General features: G+C 37.9%; 1 protein-coding gene across 27 annotated transcripts in view; it reads left to right on the top strand.

Annotated features, from left to right (window-relative positions):
* Positions 1-15000, top strand: part of LOC106869538 (tyrosine-protein phosphatase non-receptor type 4) — a 379747-nt gene that overhangs the window by 246384 nt on the left and 118363 nt on the right. For all 27 annotated transcript variants that reach the window (XR_016243461.1, XR_016243462.1, XR_016243460.1 and 24 more), the window contains one exon: positions 10079-10321. Coding sequence is in view for 20 of the 27 variants with exons in the window: in XM_089358827.1 (XP_089214953.1) it covers positions 10079-10321 (243 nt within the window). In the remaining 7 variants the exon portion in view is untranslated. The remainder of the gene's footprint in view (positions 1-10078; positions 10322-15000) is intronic.

The following is a 15000-nucleotide window of genomic DNA, read 5'->3' as shown; positions in this document are numbered from 1 at the left end:
CAACTCACAAACAAAATGTATTATAGAATAGATGGCTAAAGTTTTTGGCTAAATTAGAGCATTTCCTACATAGCAGTGTTTGCTAACATGACTGCTGCTGCTACTGCTGCTGCTCAGTGTGAAGCTGATGTTGTACTAATTGCCTTTCCTACTGATTATATTAATTGTCTTGCTTGTTTTTGTTTATTAACTTTTTTTCTCAAAATAATGTAAATGTCTTACTTAAGCTCCATGTTTTCAGAATGTATGTCTAACAGCACTGTGTGTGTGTGTGTGTGCGTGTGTATGTGTGTGCGTGCACACTTTTATAAAAGCATGTGTGGACATGATGTATTGAATCAATTTGAAATTTGTATTTATTTCAGTTTCTCATAAAATTTTAATTGCAAAGATATGAACATCTATCAATAACATCATTTTTCTTTTTAAATATTGTCAGTCATTGTGATCCAGTAATTTAAACCTTTAACAGTTTTTAGCTCTATTTATCTCATAAGTATTGCAGTGGGGTGAGGGTTGTTGGTTTTGGTTTGAGTGCAGTAACCTTCCTTGCTTGCTGCTTATTGTTAAGCCCCTACACTAAGGGTTGTATGCCATCTCTCCTCTTCGAAGTTATCCTCTTTTTGGAAACGGCTTACCTTTCTGAATATTTCTTTCTGTTTCTTATTGTCTCTGTCACTATTTATTCACTCTGTGCAATGTTCCCTCCAACTTTGTAAGTTGACCTGGGTTTGTCCTTTTCCTCATTCTTTTTCCTCACCCTGCTGCCTCTGTACAGATTAACATAATCTTTTATCTCTCGAGAACTATTTTCTTGGCTCTAACTTGTCTACTTCATCAAAACCAATTAACATTGCTCCTATTTGTCATTCAACTTCAACACATCATTGATTCATCTCTTCGTGTCTTGATGGCTCACCACATTACAAGATCACATCATTGCTGGATGATTACCTCATCACTTGATTACACCCTGTCTTTCAGAATTGATCACCTTACCTTTACAGCACTGGATCACTTCACATTTTGACAGTATGGTCACTCCATACATTCACATCTTTGCAACAGGATCTGTTACCCTACCACGGGGTCATCCTGACACACCTTTAATCACACAAAATTAATAACTCAAACATATTTTGTTTGTAGATTTCAATTACATTTTTTCAAAAGATTTTTTTATTTATTGCATCTTGAATGAAGAACCATGCAGGCTTTCATTAACTGCATCTTCATTGAATAGTTATGTGCAGATCTTTTGCAACTGCATTTTCTTTTTTGAGGATTCTAGATCAGGTCTTCAATAGGTGCATCTGTTATGCATGCAATTAGTCATTTTCTTTTTTTTCATTTAGTTGATACTAAGTATAAATGTATGTTTTTGATCTTCTCTCCAGTAGTGCAAAATTAAGCTTTGTAGACAGCTTTGTAGATGTTATGCCTCTGGGATTTTTTAAAAGAAAGAAGAAAAAAAAACAAAAATAAAAAAAAGAGAGAGAGAAAGCATTAAATCTTATTGGTAAATGATATTTGTGCAACTTGTGCCAGGCAATCAGTGCCAAACTCGATGTTGTATATGTGACTGTTATAGTTGACATATATGTGAATAGGACAACTAACTGTAAGGCCCATATGCCCAAATATCGCATTATACTCTTAGATTTTCTTGTCTAAAGTTGCTTAATTATATAAGGCTTATGAGAAAGTACAGTACTCTGTTGTAAGTAGCTTGCAGCACTGAACCCAAACCCTCACATGGAGTCGGCAAGGGTGTCTTTGGAATCACTGCATGATGAGGCTTTAGTTGTAGCAACCAAAACATACTCTGCTACAATATTTAGAAATTATGACTCTCTCATATTTGCAATTCTAGACAAAGCTCTTCTAATGATTGTTATTGGTGAGTTGGCTGAGTCATTCGCAGATCAGATAATAAAATCCCTAACAACATTTCTGTCAGCTCTCTCCATGTTCTAAGTTCAAATGTCACTGAGGTCAACTTTTCTTTTCCTCTTTAGTAAAATAAGTATCAATCCAGCACTGGGGTAAAATAAGTATCAATCCAGCACTGGGGTCAATGTAACTCTTTCCCTTGAAATTGCTGGCCTTGTGCCAAAATTTGAAACCATTATTATAATTACTGAAATTTTCCCTCAAAATTTCTGACTTGTGCCTATGCTAGAAGTTGTTGTTGTTATTATTGTGTGAGAGAGCAGCACATGCCATCAAAGTGACATTGGGGATACAAATATATGAAACCCAATATACCCATCGGATAAGGGTACAGCAGGCACATGCAGCATGGTGATCTCATATCAAGATAAACAGTGCATGACCTTGCAAGTGGGGCCCAGTTAGAATTTTTCTTCAGGTCGAGTAGCCCATCCCACTCAAAAGGTACCTGAATAAGGTTTGTTTAAAGATGTTGAGCAAAGTACCCATGTTTTCAGGAGTAAATTATTCAAACCCCAAAGAATTCCTCTCAACACATGGCTATGATGTTCCCCCACTGCTTCTGCTCATGATCAGAGTTGCACATATCATCATCCACCAAGGGACATGCTCAACTGGTTATGGTCAAACAACTGACAAACAAATCTGTGGTATTGAGCAGAATATTTGCTACAGCCCATCTTTTATATCAAGACAAAACAATGTACATGATAACACTTCCAATCAGTTAAAATCAAAAGCCATGAGAATTTACTGTCTAGGTATTATTATTGTTATTATTAATGAACTCTATCTTGGGTTAAATATAGGTGAAGCTTGAATCTTGGTATTTAGAATATTGTCACTCACTCATTTACCTGTGTTGGCAAAACAATTGGTTAAACTTCAACATTCTGTCATGGATTAGTTGTCAATCAGTAGTGGTCACATTGATGTCAGATAAGGAGAACTGTATGGCTTTTGTAAAACTTAGGCAGAAGATTATGAGCTGTTACCATTATTCCTTACATTGGGAACATTTCCCAAAATGTTAGAGACCAACTGTTACTGGGATCCTGACAATATACTCCTCATTATTTTAACTCTGTAGACAATGGAAGAGAGATCATCAGGAATTCACTGATATTTCTGTTTGGATTTACTATGGACACTTGCTGAACAATAATGATGAGAATCACTCTATTACAAAGATGGTCATTCAGTTTGTTTAGGTTTTTTTTTTCTGTCCTGTGCCTATATCCAGAGAAGGATAAATATCGGAGTGGTTGGCGTTAGGAAGGGCATCCAGCTGTAGAAACTTTGCCAGAGACGTTAAATGACAATGATGATGATGATGAAGTTGATTAATTTGAAAGGGCTCGAATCATATTTTATCCTCTCTACTTCTTACTTTTATCAAATATCACTTGAAGCTAAAATCTAAGAATTATGTGAAATCCTACATTCAACTGCAAGCAGTCAGTATTTTTCTAAAGCACTTGGGTTTCAAGATACCACCCTCTTGGTGACCTTCATTACCTGATCTAACAACTTGATACCTCTGTAATTGTTTGTGTCTAGAGTATCACCTTTACCTTTGTAGCAGTTGACTATGGTGCTGCTACACCAGTCATTGGGTATGACTCCTTCATGTATCACCTGATTGACTATACGAGTGACTAGGCTATAGCCGACACTGCCAGATATTTTGAGCATCTCTGCGGTGATTTGTGATGGGCCGGGGGCTTTCCCTGTCTTCATTCTCTTGATCGCTTTATCTACCAAGGTACTGTCAATTAGGATAGCTGGTCCCTCTGTTGGGTCGACATGTGGCAGACTCTCTTCCTCCCATTCATTCTCTTTAGATATATATATAATGTATGTATATATATAGGGAAAGATGGCTGGTCATAAATGCCAAAACCTTCCCAGGCAAAGAATGTACCCCACAACATAGACTAGTAGTTAGTGACTTCAGGATCAGGGCTAAGTGGTTGCCCAGAAGACAACCAGCATGGAGGAGAAGGGTCTGGAAGCTCAAAGATCCTGCGAATGGACAGAGATTTAGAGACTTATTACTCGAAGCCTTTGACAAAATAGAAGGGAATATAGCTTCACACGATGTAGAAGACAACTGGAGGTTTCTACAGGACAACCTGCTGAGGACCACTGACCAGATCTGTGGATGGTGCAAAGTCCCCTCTCGACCCAAAATAACGTGGTGGTGGAACAATGTTATTGACAGGGCTATTAGACAAAAGAAACAGGATTGGAAGGACTGGAAGAACGGTGGTAGCAGGGAATTGTATCAGACTGCCAGAAGGGAAGCTAGGCGACAGGTTTATTTAGCCAGAGGGGAAGCAGATAAGAAAAAATTTGCCAATGTTCTGCACTGTGAGGACCAAAGACTTGAGGTATTTCGTGTTGCAAGACAGTGTGTGAGAGAGAATTGTGATGTTGTGGGAGAGAAATGTGTTCGCATGGATGATGGTACACTTGCACTAAACAAGGCTGCAAAGAAAGAGGTTTGGATACGCCACTACAAAAGGTTGCTCAATAAAGAGAATGAATGGGAGAAAGAGAGTCTGCCGAATGTCGACTCAACAGAGGGATCAGCTATCCGAGTTGACAGTACCATGGAAGATAAAGCAATTAAGAGTATGAAGACAGGGAAAGCCCCCGGCCCATCAGGAATCACTGCAGAGATGCTCAAAATATCTGGCAGTGTTGGCTATATCCTAGTCACCCGTATTGTTAACCAGGTGATACATGAAGGAGTCATACCCAATGACTGGTGTAGCAGCACCATAGTCAACTGCTACAAAGGTAAAGGTGACGCTTTAGATACAAATAATTACAGAGGTATCAAGTTGTTGAATCAGGTAATGAAAGTCAGAGGGTCATAGCCCAACTAGTTAGGGAGAGAGTCAGTTTAGATGAGATGCAGTTTGGGTTCATTCCAAGGAAAAGCACCACTGATGCTATATTTCTGCTAAGACAGCTGCAGGAGAAATACCTAGCCAAAGATAAACCTCTGTACCTGGCTTTCGTTGACATGGAGGAAGCCATTGACAGGGTCCCCCGATCCCTTATCTGGTGGTCAATGAGGAAACTAGGGAGAGAAGAATGGTTAGTAAGAGCTGTGCAAGCCATGTACAGAGACGCTGTCAGTAAGGTGAGGGTTGGCAACGAGTACTGTGAAGAATTTCGGGTAGAGGTAGAGGTCCACCAAGGTTCAGTCCTCAGCCCCCTCCTATTTATCATAGTCCTCCAGGCAATAACACAGGAATTCAAGACAGGATGCCCCTGGGAGCTCCTCTATGCTGATGACCTTGCGCTAATTGCTGAGTCACTATCAGAACTAGAGAAGTTTCTGGTGTGGAAGCAAGGACTAGAATCGAAGGGGCTTAGAGTCAACCTAGCTAAAACCAAAACCTAATACGTAGGAAGGTAGACAAAACACAAACCCCTTCAGGTAGAATATCAAATGAAGGCTATCTGGGAAGATAGTTTTTGTGTATGGTAGATGTTCAGGAGCAATAAACACTGAAAATGTGCAGAAAACAGCTTCCATCACATGCCAGGGGAAAATACTAGAAGTAGTTGATAGCTTCCATTACCTAGGTTACCAAGTCAGTAGTGAGAGTGGATGTTCTAAGAGTGTAGCTGCTAGAATAAGAATATCCTGAACAAACTTCAGGGAGCTTCTACTTCTGGTGACAAAGGGCCCCTTGCCCAGAGTAAATGCTGAAACATGGGCCGTGACTGCTGAAGACATGCGTAAGCTTGCAAGGAATGAAGCATGTATGCTCCAGTGGAGTATAATGTCAGTGTACATACACAACAGAGTGTAAGCGCCCTGAAAGAAAAGTTGGACTCAAGAAGCATCAGATGTGGTGTGCAAGATAGACGACTGCCCCGGTATGGTCATGTGTTGCATATGGATGAGGATAGCTGTGTGAAAATATGCCAGCCTAGCAGTTGAGGGAACCTGTGGAAGAGTAGACCCAGAAAGACTTGGGATGAGGTGGTGAAGCATGACCTTCGAATGTTGGGCCTCACCTAGGCGATGACAAGTGACTGAGACCTTTGGAGATATGCTGTGCTTGAGATCCGTGAAGCCAAGTGAGACCATAACTGTGACCTCTGCCAGTGCAGCATAGCCAACCCATTTAAGAGTACCCTTTAATCATTAAGCAATAAACTGTGCTTGCGAAGACCTATTGAGGCAAGTGAAATTGTTGTCATGGCTGATGACAGTACAGCCTGATTGCCACCCATGCCGGTGGCACATAAAAAGCACCATTCAAGCGTGGTTGATGCCAGTACCACCTGACTGGCCCTCGTGCCGGTGGCACATAAAAAGCAGCCACTACACTCTGAGTGGTTGGTGTTAGGAAGGATATCCAGCTGTAGAAATTCTGTCAGATTGGATTGGAGCCTGGTGCAGCCTTCTGGCTTGCCAGCCCTCAGTGAAACCCTCCAACCTATGCCGGCATGCAAGGCAGACGTTACATGACAATGACGATGATGATGATGATATATATATATATGTATATATATATATATATATATATATACACACACATTATATATATACATAATGTATAGATATATATATATACATTATATATATATATATATATATATATATATATATATATATAATAATATAGATTTAATCAAAAGATTAAATGCGGTACTTAAAATGTATGTGGCAACAGAATTTGGTAGGGAGAATTTGGTGAATAAAATCTGAAGAAATGCAACAAAAATGTATTAAGTTATAGCAGTACGTACGTTTTGTACAAACTTCATTTATTTATGTAGTGAGAACACTACATAAAATGTGCAATGAAAATGTACTCCTCAGCTGCATATTGGAAGTTCATTTCAGAAAGTCATTTTGTAAATGTGTGCAAATGCAAGAGTAGGAGACTGTTGATTAACAGCCCAGGCAAGATGGTATTTTCTTCATCTCCTACTCTTGTATTTGCACACATTTACAAAATGACTTTCTGAAATGAACTTCCATTATGCATTTTCATTGCACATCTTATGTGGTGTTCTCACTACATAAATAAATGAAGTTTGTACGAAACGTACGTACTGCTATAACCTAATACATTTTTGTTGCTTTTCTTCAAATTATATATATATATATATTCTTTTTCTTTTACTTGTTTCATTCATTTGACTGTGGCCATGCTGGAACACTGCCTTTAGTCGAACAAATCGCCCCCAGGACTTATTCTTTGTTAGCCAAGTACTTATTGTATCGGTCTCTTTTGCCGAACCACTAAGGTACGGGTACGTAAACATCCCAACATCGGCTGTCAAGCGATGGTGAGGGGACAAACACAGACACTCACACACACACACACACACAAACATACACACACACACACAAACATATACGACGGGCTTCTTTCAGTTTCTCTCTACAAAATCCACTCACAAGGCTTTGGTCAGCCCGAGGCTGTAGCAGAAGACACTTGCCCAAGGTGCCATGCAGTGGGACTGAACCTGAAACTAAAGTTATATAATTTAAAAGAGTCTTCACTTCGCCCCTTGGACACATACTGATGAACAAAAACCTGCCTGAATTTTTTAATATTGCAGCTCTCAAAAAAGAGGCACCAACCATCAATTACATCAACATTGAGAAGACAGATGTAATAGCGGCCATAGATGAAATGAGCTCAGGCTCCACAACTGGTCCTGTTGGCTTTCCAGCTATTCTCCTGAAGTCATGTAAACACACTTTAGCGAAACCAAAGTTTTGTTGCAAAACGCTAAAAGAAGGCATTATAATAAGCCCTGTCCACAAAGGTGGAAGCGAGCAGAGGCCAAAAACTACAGGCCAATCTCTCTGACTTTGCATATCAGTAAAGTTATTTGGTGGATCATCAGAAAGAAGTTAATAATGTTCCTAGAAGAAAATGATCTACTGAACAATACACAGCATGGCTTTCATCCAGAACTACTATAGCACTGTGACTGGATTTTCAAACAGCTGCTTGACCATTCGGATGTCAGCGTGATATACTTTCACTTTGCAAAGACATTTGATAAGGTAGATCATGGCATGATATGTCATAAGCTGTGAAACTTTGGCATTGCTAGTAAACTGGGAGAGTGGCTGCATGACTTCCTCAGAGACTGAAGTCAGGCAGTTGCAACCAACAGTGCCCTTTCTGAGGAAACTCAAATCCTAACTGTTCTGGGGCCATTACTGTTCATAATAGTTTTCTTAGACATGCCCACAGCCACTGTCACTAGCTATGCTAATAATACAAAATTATCATAAGCAATAAAAAATTAAGATAACATCGCAAGCTTACAGCAGGACCTGAATTCGATACACAAGTGGGCTGAAATAAACAACATGCAGTTTAATACTGGAAAATTTCAATTGCTGCACTGTCACCTCACGAATGCACTACAGCCTGCATATACAGGACCAGGAGGCATTACAATCCCAGAGTCACAAGCAGTGAAAGACTTGAGATCAGTATGTGCAATGACACATCCATTTTATATGCACATTACCAAGATGGCAGCAAAGTGCAGATAACTGGCAGAATGGATACTGAGGTCCTTCAAGACAAGAGACCAAGAAACTATGTTGACCCTGTGGAGAACCTTTATCCTCAGCCACCTGGGCTACTGCTCCTAGTTATGGTCACCACATAGTGCCAAACTAACATCGGAGCTTGAATCAGTCCAACACCACTTCACTAAAAGGATTGAAACAGTGCAGCGGATGAGCTACAGGGATAGGCTGAGAAAACATGCAACTTTACTCCTTGGAGTGAAAGCACGACTGTTATGTAATAATCTACATATGGGAAACTCTAGAAGGGCTAGTACCTAATTTCGGCATTGAATGTTTATACAACTGCCAGAACTGGGCGCCATTGTATTGTACCAAAGGTAGCATTCACTCCATCTAAATTCAGGACCAGGTACTGCAGTAGTCTAGGGTTCAACAGCCCAAAGCTCTTCAATGCCCTGCTACAAAAATTAAGAAATCTGTATAAGCTGGAGTAGATGTCTTCAAAAAGGAACTAAACATGGTTACCAAGTAACCTACAAGACAAAGATCCTTTGAGCATATCAATAATATTGTATTATTGACATTTATACTGATAACTAGACTTCACTTATTTTATCAATACAGTTCAATCATTTGTTTATACACCTTTAATTTTCACCTGAAAATTAAATTAATAAAAATCAACATCTTGTCAGTGGGTTCAACAAAACCACCTGTCTGCATTTGGCATGAGGACCTCTTACACCAACCGTCTACTTAGATCTTTCAGTGTTTATGTCCTGTTCTCCCCTGCAAATAGTCTTAATATGGTTTCAATTACCACTTAGAACTGCTTGCTAAGTTGATGTCCTTGGGAATGGCATTTATGTCAGTATTTCACAATTTCACTTGCCTCAACTGCTTCATGTTTCTATTACAAAAAATTAAAGTTAATAGAACTGATGCAAAGTGGTAAAAAAAAACTCTCAACAGAGCTGAACAGCAAGTCTTCAGAGGAAGAAACCCACCTCAGGCAAGTGTTTCGGCTCTTAACTTCCTACACCCTAAGGGGGCTGGGCAGCATCCAGGTCATGACTCCTTTGTGCCCTTCTGGATATTGGGGACTTTTGTGCATTCAAACTACTTGGAAATTTCATTTTAGAGGCAAAGGATAAACAGGTTGATTTGATAGAATCTAGCTGAGTGTCTCATGTTTTTCAATTTGGATACAACCAGGATAATCATTCCATATAATCCCTCTGCTTTTGTAATTTAAATAATCATACATTATGATCAGTCCTCTTTCTATTTATTGCACCACTTTATAATAAAACCAGTTGTGAACCCATGTGAAAAATCATAAATGCATAGAAATATGTGTTTGTATTTTTTTTTTTTTTATACACTTGAACAATATAGAATCAATAACTGATTTCTTGCATGTAAAATTTATTCCAGTTTTCCATTGACAGTGTAATTATATTTCATTTATATATGTATTTTCATTTGTTAGTTTTAATTATTTGATTTATTTTTGTTTTTTTAACAATTGTTTCTTGTTTTTGCTTTTCTTTTATCAGAATTGTTTCTTTCTTTGTTAATTTCCAGGTCACCTAGCAAGCGGTACGCTCGGCGAACCGTTGGTGGTGTTACGAGAAGTACAATATCAGAGGAACGTAATACCATCGATGGTTGTCGGAACCTACCCAAGTCTCATACCTTTGCAGCAGGCTCCTCAAACTCTTACCAAAATTTTAATCGTTGTGATGGATCTTTAAGGTCAACGTTACCATGTGATTACAAATCCAGAATGACCTGGGCTGATAGTAACAAATCAGAAAAGTCAGATGAGTAAGTATTTATTTGAGATTTTCATTCTGAATTTTCTTTTCTTTCTGCTTTGCCAATGTAATGCGAAGAAATTTTCTGGCTTCTTGATCTGCTGGTTGTTGCAGAAGCTATTTGATGAATGACTGGTGAGAGGGGTTGAAGTCATGTACTAGGATGTTGCCAATAAGATAAGAGTTGGCAATAAGTACCACAACAAATTTAGTGGTACTCCTCCTATTTGTCATGCTTCTCTAGGTCATAATAGATGACTATAAGATAATGTTGATGACCCTCTTCTTATAGCTGAAACTGTAGTAAAATTAGAATTGAAATTCAAAGTGTGGAAACAAAATCTGTATTGATTCTTTCAGCTAGACATTTATTCCTGTCTCTCCATCATACTTTCACATGCTTCAGTACTATATCCCACTCAATTAGGGGGTCTTGTCTTGTAAGGTAACCTCACTGATGCCACAAAAAAGAAAAAAGCATCTAGTACACTTTGTACAGTGGGTAGCATTAAGAAGCATATCCAGCCATAGAAACCATGCCAAAGCAGACATTGGAACTTAGTGCAGCCCTTCGGCTCATTGGTTCCTGTAAATTGTAAAGCACACCAGGCAAAAATATTTAGCTGCATTTTGTCCATCTTTACATTCTGAGTTCAAATTTGGCCAAAGTTGACTTTGCTTTTTCATCCTTTCAGGATTGATAAAATAACTACCAGTTGAACCCTGGGGTCAATGTCCAAAGATTCCTCTCCAAAGATTCCTGGCCTTCTGCCAAAGTTTGAAATTAATAATAATAATAATAATAATAATAATAATAATGCAGGAAGTGCAAAAGATTGTCTTAACTGGTATGTCACACATATTGAGAAGAGTGTTGTCATTGTGAATTTTCTTTTTTTTTCCCCTTTATTTTATTTGTTTACTTCTCTGTTTTTTTCTTTATCACATGACTCTGTAAATGAACAATCTGGTGTGTTTGTCTTGATGGCTTGCCAATATGTACAGTATGTTTCTCTGCCCTAGGTGTCAGGAAGACACTTGGCAAGAAATAGAAATAGAATTGAAAGAAGATGCTAATGAAGATAATAATAATAATGATAACGATAAGGCAGTGAGCTGGCAGAATCGTTAGCACACCAGGCAAAATGTTTGGCAGCATTTCATCTGTCTTCAAGTTCTGCCAAGGCCAACTTTGCCTTTCATCCTTTCGGAGTCAATAAAATAAATACCAGTTATGTACGGGGGAGGGGGGTCCAACGTAATCAACTTACCCCCTCTCCCAAAATTCCAGGCCTTGTGCCTGTACTGGAAAGTGTTGTTGCTGCTGGTGCTCCTTTTGCAGGACCTCCTATACAGATAAAAATGTCAGAGGTGATGTTCAGTTTTAAACTTATATCATAAAATTGAGGCTTGAAAGGCAAAACGCTCGACATATTTTCAAAACTGAATCTTTACTCTGTTGCTTCTCTGAATTTTACATTGTTTGTAGAGACTCTTTAATATACATTTTTGCTTCTTCTATCTGCCTCTATATCATTTACTAATCAGGTGTGGTAGTTGGGGCAAACATTATTGCTAAAGTTAGTTGATTAGTTGGTGTCAAGGTTGGATTAGCAGCAGCCAGTCTCTACTACATGAAAGATTCTATTTCATCTATATTTAGATGGTGTTCTTTCAAACATGTTCTTATTTCTACACTTCTGGATCACTTCTTTTTTGATGTGCATCTCAAAAGGTTGCAGGAGAAAGTTGTATTCCTTTAAAGGTAGAGCAGGCAGCATTATTAAAGTAAAATGTTGAGAATTTCACGTGTTGCTATTCTATCTTCCTTCAATTTCCAGCTCTACTCGGAGATGTACTTTTTCTCAACAATATGTGTATTGTGGATGTATAAATATTTGGTGTATATATGCTTTGTAAGCCCTATATGTATATAATAAGTTTACCATATTTCCCAGTGTAGCAACATTGTCCCAATGTTTCTGCTGGTTTGAAATTCTGTCTGATTTCTGGAAAATTTTTTTGTTCTGATATTTTTTCTGATTTGACAACAAAGGCACAATGCAGTGTTATTTGTTAGTTTTTAACAAGTTCATTATGAAACTATTTCACTGTTTTTTTTTTAAAAAAAGGGGGAGAGAGCTGTGTGGCTTTTCTGATCTTTTCTGATTAAGTTACAGTACATGAATACAGAGAACTACTGGCATTTCACTGAATTTTCTGGGGGTTTTTTTCTTTTTTGTTCATTTTGGAATATTTATATGATATCAGTACATTTTTTTTTTATTCTTTCATTTGAAAAATTTTTTTGTATTGGTTCATTGAAACAACTTTTTGATTTATAAGACCATAAAAGAATATTTACAGAAAGAATTCAAGAAGAATTACACTTAAAAAAACAAATGTAATGTTTTGTGTGGGCAGATAAAAATGTGATCCCTATTTGAGTTCTCTCTTGAACATGGGAGTAGATTGAATATTAAACCATTTACAATCACAAGGCATAAGGCAAGTCTTGTTAAGCCATCATCGTAAGTGACTTAAAAATTACTACATCACCAGATTGGTAATTCTCGTAGCTACTAAACAGGCCACTTTTGCCTTTTCTATAGATTCTCATGAGATGAATTTCAAGACTGTTTATTCAAAGTTGATCTGAAAACTTTTGAAACTAAAATCTAGTACAGACAAAATTGCTTGGCTTTGTGGTTCTGGGTTCAGTACCACAACACAGTGTAGCTTCAGATTCAGTGATACCTTGTACGTAGAATTTAGCAGGCAAAAAACTGTGCTGAAGCCTATTTGTACACAGGATGGACATAGCCAGCTATTACTTTATTGGAAAATGGCTCAATTTCTATTTTTGTTGAGATGGATAGAGAGGAGTGTGTAGTTATAGTTACTTGGCTTATAACTACATCGCAATCAGAAATGTTAGAGAAGCAATTCAACAAAGAAGGGCCAGCAGATAAGTTGATAGATAAACTATTTTAATGAACTGGTTTGGTGCACAGGGTCAAAGGTGGATATTGAAGCATGTCAGAAAGTAATGTGAAGGCTGTGAATTAAATCCTTTATGAAAATCCATGTCTGTCTCTTCATGTAGCAGCATCACAGACTCACCCAAAGACATCTGAGCACAAAATTCTGAAAGTTTATTTGCATAAAAGCAACTGCCATTTCTTAGTTTAAAATGGTTTGGTAGATAACTATTGCTAAAACTTGTTTGTATTCATCCTAAGGCATTGCAAAAAAACAAAAACAAAAAAACAAATTGAGTCAATCTTATTAACATAGCACCTGACTTTATGCCTACTTCTGTGTGTGTGTGTGTGTGTGTGTGTGTGTGTGTGTGTGTGTGTATAGGGTTCTGAATGTTATGTCAGTAACCATGTCCTGATGCCAATAGGTCTGAAATAAATCTTATACTACTGACTTCCAGGAATTGATATCCTTGGAGGCAGAGCCTCAGTAAGACTAAAATCAGTAAAAGAACACACACGCACACACATACTCTCTCTCTCTCCGTCGCCCCCCTCTCTCTCACACACGCACTCCATTTAACCTCTCTTCTTTCTGCTCTCTCTCTTTTCTATCACTGTCTTAGAAATTATTCATTGCCTTCTGCTTGAATGACTTTGACAAGGAATGTTAAGGAAGAAGTCTTCCTGCTTGTTGTCAGCCACATTCAATCATAAATCAGCTGATCTACTGCTTACTGAACCCTATTCCTAAAAAGAAAACTGCATTTAGAATTTAAATAAGCCATAGCTACTTAGACAAAGGCAGCAAATTGGCAGAATCCATTACCTTGCTGGGCAAAATGCTTAGTGGCATTTCATCTGCCTCTGTGTTCTGAGTTCAAATTCTGCCAAGGTCAGCTTTACCTTTCATCTTTCATGGTTGATAAATTAAGTACCAGTTGAGGACTGGAGTCAATTCAATCAACTTATTCCCTCCCCCGAAATTGCTGGCCTTGTGTCGAAATTTGAAGCCCAATATCTACTAAGGCAGAGAAGCAATTTATTAAATATATGTCTCGGCTGATATTTCAATAAATAAAGTTTAGCTTCTACTTCTACATTTATTTCACTTTTAAACTTTATGCCTATCAGGCATAAATTTCAAACAATTAGAATTTGAACTATTCAGTTAATATTTAGATATTTGTTTACTGTAGTAAGCTGTGTTAATCTTGAAAAGATTTTTCATTTGACAATGTCTTATAGATACCAACTTAAAAGCAGTGGTGCCATTACTCTACAAAATAAAGATTTCAACTTATACGGAGCACAGTTCAAGTAGGGATAGTTTGTTTTAGAGTGAAAATCATTAACTGTCATCTCTTTAAGTCTGGGTCATTTCATTCAATATTTATCATCTAACTTCTCAAATCTCAACTTTTACTGCACATAAACTCATCAAAATAATGGTTCGTCTTTGTAAAAAAGTCCTTGTCTTTTTTTTACCATTGCTCAACTTCTGTGTCCCCCAGATACCATGTGGACTGTAATATGGTCAAGAAGCTGAAGGACAAAAGGTTGTAAATAATAATACCAATATTGGACAGTAAATGACTTCTCATTGCTAATCAAGCCAACAGTGTCACTTTACATTGTGTATATACTTGTCTATGCCAGTGTCTAAACTTCCGCAGCCATCTAACTCCTATCACCAATGACTTGAAGA

The sequence above is a fragment of the Octopus bimaculoides genome, chromosome 10, assembly GCF_046866305.1.
Source record: "Octopus bimaculoides isolate indiv1 chromosome 10, ASM4686630v1, whole genome shotgun sequence".
NCBI classification, from domain to species: Eukaryota; Metazoa; Mollusca; class Cephalopoda; order Octopoda; family Octopodidae; genus Octopus; species Octopus bimaculoides.
Note: the sequence above shows the minus strand (reverse complement) of the source record. Positions and strands in the feature narration are given on the sequence as shown.